Below are 11,105 nucleotides of genomic sequence, written 5' to 3'. Positions count from 1 at the left end.
ACAAAAAAGTCATTCCAGATTAGGTCAGTTGCTTGACCTTGTACTCCACCCTAAGTAGAACCAGCTTCCTTGACTGAAGGAGAAGCTGTTGGAGAAGATGTTTCAACATTAATTCTGACATCAATCTCAATCCCATTGGTTTCATCCTGAACTATGGTCTGAAGATACCATAGTAGTCCATAACTCTTGCAAGGGGACACAGGAGAATCAACCATCGGTAGTTGATCAACCTTCAATATCAAATCATCCACACATGCAGGGACGTGCATATTTTACATCTCAAAAACTTCTTCTAATGTTCCAACCCCTTGTCTTACTTTGAGATGTTTGATGCCATTCTTCTGAACCTATAGAGGAGATTCCCTCTAACAGGTATCTGGAACACTTTGATCCAACATAATATCAGGTACCACAGATGTGACAGTACTTAGCACAACATCAGTCTTAGGTGCCAAAGATGTACCAACATTCGACACAACATCATTTTCAAAGACAGATCCTTTGAGAGACTTATCAACAAACTCACTTGTGACCTTAGTGGACGCATTAAATACATCAGATGGATTTCCCTTGATTAGTGTGCACCAGACAATGGAGAGAGGGATGCAACATATACTTCCTTTCATTTCAACACAAACACACATCTTGAAGGGAAGTAAAAACTTTGTCAATCTTAATTCAAAAGATATCTTTAACGCACAAGGTAAAGAATTAACTTCACCAAAAATACCAGAACACCATAATCCTTTGGTCCAAAAAAAATAAATCCTCCTTGTTTAATCATGCATTCATACAACTAGATATTATCACAAGAATATAACATGCATGGTTAAAACATCATATAACACATCAACACTGCACACAACTTCAACTACCACTTACTTGGATCAGACATGAACTAACCCGAGAGGTCAACCATATGTTGATCGTGTCCCAACAAACTTATCTAAGACATGTTTCTAGCGTAGAAACCATCTCAGACACAGATGCCTCCTCTTCCAGGTCAGGAGAAGGTTCCAAACATATGTAACCAACACACACTTGTTTAGCACCCAAGCATCTACCATGCCCTACTGTCATCCAACAAGATTCTGCAGAATCTGCTCGTCAGATGTTCCGTCGGATGTTCCAACATCTGGTAAGACATCAGTTCCCTTTTAACAGAACACACCAAGAAATCCTTTATCAAAGCCAATGGAGGTTAGCCTTTTAGAGTTGGAAGCAAAAATAAATTGCTCATAACTTTCTTCAGATCCCTTTTCAACAAACTCATACATGAGTGCCTTTATGAGTGGACTTAAGATCACCCCCAAATATCTTTGTCATCTCTAACAAGTTAATTAAACAAACTCTCCTCGAGCATCACCACACCAGGGCTTACATCATAGAACAAAGTGGTGCATCCTCAACAAACAAAACCACCAGGAGTTTTCCATCAGATATATATGCAGCGGAATTCAAACCATAAAACTCCTCAACAAACTTCAGGCACACTACAATAACACATGTTTGAAAATAAATCAAACCATACAGCAACTCATCACAAGATCTACACGCCTGAACAACAAAAGATAGGTCTAATACACACCCTATCATGAATAGTCCATCCTCCACTTCTAGGGACCATTCAATCAATGTGAACTTCTCCAAGTTCAAACAAATTTTCAGTATTCCTTACTTGCCCATAACCAGAAAGTATCTTCCCTAAGATCTCATCCAGAAAACAGAACAGGATGCCTGCTCTGATACCAATTGAAATTCTGGTATAGCAGAACCAGATGTTGTATAGAATGTCGAGACATCTGGTCTGACATGAATAACACGGCAAGGCATATAACATTAAAACGGATACTGGGGAATAATGTTTGATCAGATATTCCAACATTCAACTTAGAGAGAATGTCATACTTAATGTTGGAACATCTTACGAAACATAATAAAATCAACAAGTAAATAAACTGCATAGGAAATTGTTAACCCAGTTCAGCCAAACTGCCTACTCTGGGGGATACCAATCCAGGAAGGAAATCCACTAATAGCTCTAGTCACTAAGACCTCCAGCAAACCCTTTGAATTTACGTCTTACACTAAGACCTCCAGCAAACCCTCGGTTTACGTCTTACACTAAGACCTCCAGCAAATCCTAGGTTTACGCCTTATGACCTCGACACTACTCATGCAACTTCTGCCTAGGAACTCCTAGACATGAGATCCCATCTCACTTCCACACAGCCAACACAACCTGTGTTGTTCATATAATGTTGAATAAAATGTGGTGACAATCACCGTGACATATTTTACTCTTGCTTAAAAGCTTCGAGTAAATCACACACAGTTAACTCCGTACTTCAAAGCTTAGGAGTAACCTTAAAACATTACAACTCAATAAAACACAGTCCTACTCAAGTATCAAATCAATACGTGAGAGGCTCACAAACACTATCTCCTTGCTTAAAAGCTTCGGAGATATTACAATACTCTACTCATTACCTAAAGGTTTCTGAGTGAGGACATAGTGACCATCTCACAACCCGAGTGGTTCACTTACACCAACTCTCCTAGAGAGTGGCTTAAAGACACGAAACCCTAAAGACTACATCTTTGATGAACAATGGTTTCGGTTACTAAAATCTTGGCCTTGAGTCTTCTTTATATAGACAGAGCTAGCACGCTCCTGATCTTCCAAGATAAGCTTCAGAACACAACTGGTCTTTGAGTCACGTCCAGCTAAGCAAATCAGACCTTAATAAAAACTTTCCTAAAATAGTTGATCCTCTTTAGGAAATAAATAATGTGTTGAATCATTCCATTAAGTCTTGATAAGAACATATCTGCACTAATAACGTCTTGATCAGATCAAATCCTGATATACACGTTTGTAGAGTGGATTTCCATATATAGCAGATACGTGTAATAAATGCGCGAGATTTGGGCAATCTGACTGTCGTACCCAAACATGTTACAACATTTGGTCCAACATCTTTTGTACCTAACATGTTGAAACATTTGGTCCAACATCTTGCTTGTATATTTGTTTTAGCAAAATGAGGCCAACACACAAATATCCAACAGACTTTAAAGAGAAGCATCTCCTTCTTAGACTTACGAGCCTCATCCACTACCTCGTTCGCAACGCGGATGCCATCAAGAATCTGCCGACCCTTAACAAAAGCCGTCTGGGATGCAGATATCACATTGCCCATCACAACACGCAGACGGTTCGCTAACAGCTTAGCCAAAATCTTATAAAGGCTGCCCACAAGCGATATAGGTCGGAAGTCATTCAACATTTGAGGACCGTCAACCTTAGGTATTAATGCTATAAAAGTAGCATTTAAACCCTTAATCAATTTACCATTTCAATGAAACTCCGAGATAAAACGCATGATATCACCTTGCATCTCAGTCCAAAAATCTTTAATAAAAGGCTTGATCAACACACTCACCTCCGACACCTGCAACCGTTTAAAAGTATGATTCTCTACCCCAGACCTTTCCACGTTAACGGCTTTGAAGTGGGACGCAAAGTGAGAAACAACCACATGCCTAATAGAGGTCACACCCTCCACAACAATACCGTCCACCTGCAGCGACGAAATAGTGTTACCCCTCCGTCTGCTCGCGAGAATATAATGAAAATACTTGGTGTTAGCGTCCCCTTCCTTGAGCCACCGCGAATGAGACTGCTTCCAACAGATACTGACATTCAACCGAGAAAGAGAATGGATGTCCGATGAAACCCCATGAAATTTCGCTAACTCAGACTTAGATAAAACCTCCTCTCCCCCTTTCTCATCAAGCACTGCCAACCAATCCTTTAGAGACTCAATCCAACTCGGCAGATTCTGGGTGTGAGTCGTATGCCAATCTTTCAAGGCCGTCTTAATCCATTTAACTTTCTCTTTAAGCACAAAACCTCCCCAACAATCAAGTTGAAAGGAATTCCACTTTTCACGCACAAACAGATTGTACCCAGTGACATCTTTCCAACATTTCAACATCCGCGAGGGACGGGGTCCCCAGTCCTCCTCATCTGCTGCCAGAACCAAAGGACAATGATCAGAAAGCCCTCTCATCCTAGCTACCTGTGTACAATTAGGCCAAGTCAAACACCACTCCCCAAACAACAAAAATATATCCAAACGACTCATGGAACGCCCGTCCCCTTTATACCAGGTGAACTTTCAGCCATACAACGATAAATCAATCAAGGTATTATCATCAATAAAACGATTAAAAGGGATATGGTCCAAAGGGCGATACCCGTTCCTGGCTGAACAACGTTCATCTACGCTCCTGACAGCATTAAAATCCTCACAAACACAAACCCAAGACCTCCCCAACGCCTGCTTAGCCCGAGAATCGCAAGGCGCATAAACATTAGCCAAATGAAACTCGTCACCAGACCTAACAAAACGACCATGACACCACAAGACATTCTCGAAGCTCTCAGACGACCACACCTCCACCTCAGATGTGTCCCATAAGGTTAAGAGCCCTCCCGATGCACCCACCAAAGGACGATAGGAGAACCCGTAAGGAGAGTTACTCCATAAAGTCGAAACAATAGAATCATCACAAGAATGCAACTTAGTTTCCTGGAGACACATCAAAAGAGGGTGTTGATACCCCACCAACATACGAAACTGATGCCTCTTCACTAGCCCCCCAAACCCCTAAAATTTATTTTTACTGACTTATAGCTTATTTTATTGACTTATCATTTATTTTTCAGACACTATTTCAAGTAGCTTAAGAGCTTATAGCTTAAGAGCTTATAGCTTATTTTATTGACTTATCATTTATTTTTCAGACGCTATTTCAAGTAGTTTAAGAGCTTATAGCTTATAGCTCAAGAGCTCATCAGCTATCCGCTATTTTAGAGGTTTAAAATAACGTTTATAGTAAAATCCATTAAAATAAAAATACAAGGCTTATAAATTAAATATAAAAAGTTTTCGTAAGTACAATGTTTAACAACTGGATTAAGGATGCACTTGATCTGCTAATAAATAAGGGACTGAATATGAAAACTTCAGTCTACTGTGTTTGGTTTTAGAACTATTACGGAAGCTAGACAAACTGAAGGTCAACAGATTGGACAAATATTTATTTTTGAAATTTTTGTCTCACTAAACAACAGGATAATTTCTTGTCGTCCATACAAGTTGTGTAAAATAGCAAAATAATTTTGGTGTCTATGTTTGTTTTGTGTTGTTCTATTACATACTCCTTTAATTGTCGGTTTTGACCACTACACACATTTTAATGCACAACTTAATTATAAAAAATTATGAAAAGTTTATATTTTGATAATATTCGTTGAGACAAATTGAACAATAATATCTTTTATTTTTTGGTAAGTCAATAATATCTTATATCCTAAAATTTACTTTTATATATTAATAAAATATTATAGTCAAAGTAAATTATATGAATGCGCAACACTTAAAAAAGAACGGATGGAGTATATTGTTCTATCTAGTATTTTTGTTAATCTTAATTGGCCCCGTGAGTATAACTCAATTGACAGAAACATTGCAAATTATTGCAGCGACCGAGATTCGAACACTGGTACTCCCACTTATTCACTTTAAATAGTAAAATTCTAGTGACTAGGCTACTCTAACTTGTGCAACCCTTTGAACTGGCCCTTACTGACTTTGTTACAAAAATTTTCTATTACTATAATTGATTATTGATTATTAGATTTCATCTCCCTAATAACTACAAATTTAGATAATCTTCTACTTGGTTGATGTTTGTCTCATACATGTTTTTTTTCCTCTTTGTTCATTTAAATATATACCGTCGTTGTGTTACACATGATTGTTAGGATTATGGTGTAAACATAATAAGTAGAGGATTAATCTCTCCTATATTGGTGGGCTTTGCCTACCATTTCTTTTCCTTAAAAAAATGATAAATTAATACTCAGCTTGAGATAAAAGCTCTAATAACAAAAATGATCATGATGGTTGGTTTATAAACTTGGAAAACACCCATAAAACAATCCTACTCTTCCTTGCTCCCTAAACCCAATCATAAAATTAAAGGATAATGTTGCTGTAAGATATGGAAGCAACACAATAATGAGGTATCCATAAAACACATAAAGTGTACTAGTAGAAAACTATGGATGATGATCACTTAGTACTTTCAGTTTAGAAAAAGCACTTTGACGTAATCCCATGTTTTACTAGAAGCAATAATGAGTTTGATTGATTACTGTAACCAACAATAATAATGATATAAACATGGAATAAAAAGCATCTGGAACTTCCATTGGCTGTTCTCTCTGTCCACCATGCCACCCACTATCATTCATTCATATTCTATAATTTCATGTCTTGTGCCTCTCACCACATCACCGTTACTTTAAAAGCCAGGTCACCTCAACACTTTAAACTTAGTCGTCCCAATAATTGCAGCACCAGAGTCAAACAACAATCGTGGTTTTTACTTTTAGTAGATTTGATTTAACAACGTAATTAACTTTAGTAATAAGTTCATTTAGTATCAATTGAACGAATTTGGATTCCCTTAGCATGTTCCATTGACTAATGTGGCTGTGTGCTTGAATGCAAAAATTTGTGACCCCAGGGATCCATATTCTAATGAAATCCTATCTAAACTGGATTTGAATTTTACATTGCAAGTGACTTCGCATTTGCCTAGTCAAGACATCAATGAAGGTTTATTCTTGATTGCATGGTCCATAAAAATGTTTATTTTTTGTTTAATGTTAAATAATGGGTTTGAATTTGAATGGTTTAATTTTGATCAAACAAACACTTGATGTCGCGACTTTGAAAATAAGTAAGAATTTGTTTGGTTCTGCGGTGGACATAATTGATTTTGATAGAATTGAGTTTGACAGAATTGATTTTGATAGAATTGAGTTTGATAGAATTGAATTATATTTGGATATATTCATACAAAAGTGAGTTGAACAAATAATTTGAGTGTAAAAATCAATTCTAGAATGAGAAGCTACAATTTCTAGCTTCAAGTAGAATTCATTCTGGAGGCAGAATTAATTCTAGTTTTGAGGAACCAAACAAGTTAGAATTCATTCTACATGTCCAGAATCAATTCTGGCTGCTCCAGAATTGAAACCAAACATACACTAAAATACTTGTTTGCATGGTAAAATTGGTACAAGACTATTACTCGTTAAGGGGTGTTCATAGATCTGGTGACTATGATGACCCAAATTAATCCAACCTATATTTTATCTAAGCACATTTCAAACCAATCCGTTCAAACTTGAAGCGGTTTGATTCGAGTACAAATTTGTGATTCAAAACCCATGAACCAAAAGCGTACTTTTTTATAACATAGTTAACAATTTTATTTGTTTCATGTAAGTTGAAGCATTTAAATTCTAAATAGAAAAATCTAATCAACATTTTGAAATTTTCATGATATAAAATATTATTTAACTATATATTTTATGGAGAATTTTTTTTTAAATTGATATCTCATGACCATTGGCTCAACCCAAACTGACCCTCTCAGTTTCACCACCCAATTGGATCGGTTCGAATTTTTGACATAAATATGGATTTTTATTGGATTTGTACCAAACAAAATTCCTATCTAGGTTTTTTATGAAGTAAAATTATTGTGATGATAAATTAAAATTTTATGGAAGATTAAAAGAAAAAAGAAAAAAAATTTAACAATTACAAATGGGACCTGTATCAACTTTACTCTACCAACTACAATAATCCTCTCACGTGCCGGAGAAATCAAGCGTGATGCTTATTCATGATGATGATGATGCTGCTGCGAGTTACGATTACGTCGTTCCTTGCGCGTATCAACAACCGCTGATTGATGCGAATCACAAACTTGAGTTTTAAACTTACAACCCAATTTCTTCCCCAGCGACGCCCTCCATCCACCGCCGTTTACGGCGGGCTTTTCAATCTTCTCAATAACTCTCTTCATCGAAGAACATTCACGTTCCAATTGATGCACCCGCGTCCTCATGCTATCCATATCCAAGCGTAACACTTGATTCTCCCTCACCGCTACATGCCACGTGTTACTCCCTTCTTGCACGTGATCTTCTGATTCTAATCCTAACCGTAATGGTTCTTCTCCTCTTCCGTTTTCCTCTTCACGTTCTAGCGTTGCTGAATGACGACCTATCTCCGCCCCTGTCTCCGCCGCAATCAGTGTTTCCGCGATGGCGTGACGAAGCTGTAACTGCTCGAAGAATAGCACTTGAACCACCGCGCGTAACGGTAATCTCTCGTTTTGCGCTGCGTGTGTACATGCTTCTAGTGTTAGCTTCTGACAATCTAATAATCCGCAAATCTTCTCTCTCTCCGATTCTGAAACCCATGGATGTGCCTGTAAATTGAATCGGAAATGTTATAATCAAACTGAAATTGAAAATTCAATCTGAATAATCGATTAATCAATCAGTTTCTGAAAATGTGAATCGAAAAATTAGTAACCGAAATTGATCGATAATAATAATGATAATGATGATACCTTTAGATACACATCAACGGCGCGGTATAAACCGTCGTCGAAGAGTCTTGCTTGATCTGGAAGAGAGATTGCGAAATTGTAGAATCGATCTGGTTTCAGATTCGCATCTGAAGCTATTTCGGAGAGATAACCGTCGATGAGTTTTCCAACGAGCATCATCGCCGGCGATCTAGTTGCCACGTCATCTCTTTCGATTACTTCTACTACTGCATCATCGGCGGTTGCGTTTCTTGCTTCGAAGTTATTCAAAAAGTGAGATAAGATCCTCTCTACGCAATCAACGTCGTAAAGCGTTTCGTTCAGATACGAATAGCTAGGTACGAGTAGATCATCGAGTGTTGCTTCTTCAAGCTGTAACCCTATTTTCTTCTCCAAAGAGTTTCTACATGATTCTGAAGCGTTGAGTATGTTCGCTGTTCGTAGCAATCCGAACAGAAACCTTGTTGCTGTTGATGAATTCAAGTTTTTCTCCTGTGGAAGATTTGAAACAACAGTTTCTAGAATCTCTTTCTGCTCCGTTTCTGATGAAACGGAGGAAGAAGACGGTAACGGTTTTCGACTCGATCTCGAAACACCGGGAATGTACTTCTTAGCGTAATACATTACACAAGTTTCAATAATTTCAGGATTAACCTCTGCTTCTCTCATGGAGAGAATCAATCTTTTGAACAAAGGCAAACGAAGAAGCGCTAGATCTTCAAACCAAGACTCTCCGGCGCCGTTTCTTCTTCCGGCGGCATCAATTCCATTCCAAAGGATCTGTTTAGATGCAGATGCGGCTGCTTCGCTTACCGGCCAACCAAACAAGGCTGGATCCGCTGATGAAGCTCTTGAGATTACAGAATCAATGCATCTCTCTGTGATTCCCAAATCATCTGCCATAGGAAACAACCTTTCGCATGATTTTAGGGTTTTGATTGAGTTGCCAAGGCTTTTGAGAACGTGCTGAGAGAGAAACTTCTCTGTCTTGGAGATGAGATTTTCCTCTGAATACTCTTCTGTCATCTCAAGAAACTCGCCGGCGCAACGAAGTGAAGCTACATTGGATGGTGACAGTTCCATTTTAACACCGTAACAGAATTTAGCCGCCATCTCGAATGCCTCAGAGCCACCGGGGAAATCTGTGAACGTTACATGACACTGTTCTTCAACGATTTCGTCTTCGTCGTCTTCTTCATGTGGGACTGCAGAATGTGTTACTGCTTCAGCTTCTTGCTGGGTTATCAGTTCATGAAGCTTTCTGCTTTTTGACATCAGAGGAAACTGAAAAATGGGTATTTAAGACAAATTTCAGTGACAAATTGTAGCTACTGTAATTGGAAATAGACCTAGACCCATGTTTGTGTTTGTGTCTGTGTTTGCAATTGCATAAGCAAAATGAATACTTTACCTTGTGGAGATGAAAAGTCATGTCATCTACTTCAACAACAATGTCACTTGGTAATCCAGTTGTGCAGAACCTGCAAAATGAAGTTTGATTGTGAATTTGTGAGCTAAAAAATTATAATTGTTATAGACATAGCATAAAGTTCAAAGAGGTTAAGGTTCTTAATCTTACCATGCTTGCCCTTTGGAGCTAGGCTTTTCTGAAGATGACATTTTGCTCTGTAAATTATGTACTGTATATGATATGATTCTTTGTTTAGGAGTCTCAAACTAGGTTACTGAAAAGTCAGATCCATGAATATCACTAAATGGTAAAATTTTCAGTTAGAACAGGAGACACTGAAAATATTTTGTGACTGAGATATTGAAAGGGTATAAGTGTATGGTACCAAGAATTGTGATAGTGTTGAAGGGTGGTGAAATAGACTTGACTTGTATTCAGCTATGAAAATGTGCAATACCAATTGGAAAAAGGAGATAAAAGAGGAGGAGAATGAGAGAAATTGTTTGTTTGTGCTTTATGGTGAGGTTTTTATGAAAGAAAACAAAGGAAGAAATGATACTTTAAGAAAAAGGAAAGTAATGATAATATTATTATTATTATTATTATTATTATTATTAAAATAAATAAATAAATAAAAGCAGTAAAACAGAATGGAATCCACAAACTCAAAGAGGACAAATGGAATTGATCAAAATTTCTTAAAAAAGGGGGTCAAATTGGAACGTTTTTCCTTCCTTTACCAAACCTTATTTCCTGGTTTTCTCTTTTTTATTCCCACCTACTATTATAAGGAGTGCAAATATATTTCAACAAAATGAAGGTACCTTCGATGATTTTTTTCTTCTTTAAACCCTTTGAAAAGCCAATAATCACCTATTATAATTCTTATGTCATTAACCAGTTTAAAACACTTGCGTAAATTATGGAGCATTTTAAAAATAGAAATTCTCATTTCATGCCTATTGACTTTGCTCACTTAATAATTAATTATTACTAGTATCAATTAGCGTTATATTACACTGAATGGGTGAGACACCGTCTCACTTAAGCTTGTTAACCAATGTAATGCAATTACTAATCATAATTGGCTTCTCTAGAGCATGAAATTCATGAAGTCATTTCCTATTTTAGTACTAGAAAGTAGAAATAGAATAAATAAATATTAATCGATGTGATTAGCAATGTATTAGTAGTACATTAGTACATG

General features: G+C 37.2%; 1 protein-coding gene across 1 annotated transcript; it reads right to left on the bottom strand.

Moving 5' to 3' along the window:
• Positions 1–7,627: 7,627 nt before the first annotated feature.
• LOC123881642 (BTB/POZ domain-containing protein At5g66560) lies at positions 7,628–10,479 on the bottom strand. The gene is made up of 4 exons (XM_045930365.1): positions 10,067–10,479; positions 9,899–9,968; positions 8,509–9,771; positions 7,628–8,364 (listed from the first exon to the last, which is right to left on the bottom strand). Exons 1-4 carry the CDS (start codon positions 10,105–10,107, stop codon positions 7,768–7,770), a joined length of 1,971 nt encoding a protein of 656 aa, XP_045786321.1. The 5' UTR covers positions 10,108–10,479; the 3' UTR covers positions 7,628–7,767.
• Positions 10,480–11,105: the final 626 nt, after the last annotated feature.

Source organism: Trifolium pratense, linkage group LG4 (genome assembly GCF_020283565.1).
Source record: "Trifolium pratense cultivar HEN17-A07 linkage group LG4, ARS_RC_1.1, whole genome shotgun sequence".
Classification (NCBI taxonomy): Eukaryota; Viridiplantae; Streptophyta; class Magnoliopsida; order Fabales; family Fabaceae; genus Trifolium; species Trifolium pratense.
This window is presented reverse-complemented; position numbering and strand designations above follow the sequence as displayed.

What these genes read in the sequence shown, in the direction of transcription:
- LOC123881642 (XM_045930365.1), bottom strand. Translation starts at nt 10,107, where the DNA reads ATGTCATCTTCAGAAAAGCCTAGCTCCAAAGGGCAAGCATG. An exon ending in TGACTTTTCATCTCCACAAG is followed by an intron (nt 9,772 to 9,898) that starts GTAAAGTATTCA and finishes CCCATTTTTCAG; the next exon opens with TTTCCTCTGATGTCAAAAAG. An exon ending in CCGTTGATGTGTATCTAAAG is followed by an intron (nt 8,365 to 8,508) that starts GTATCATCATTA and finishes TTCAATTTACAG; the next exon opens with GCACATCCATGGGTTTCAGA.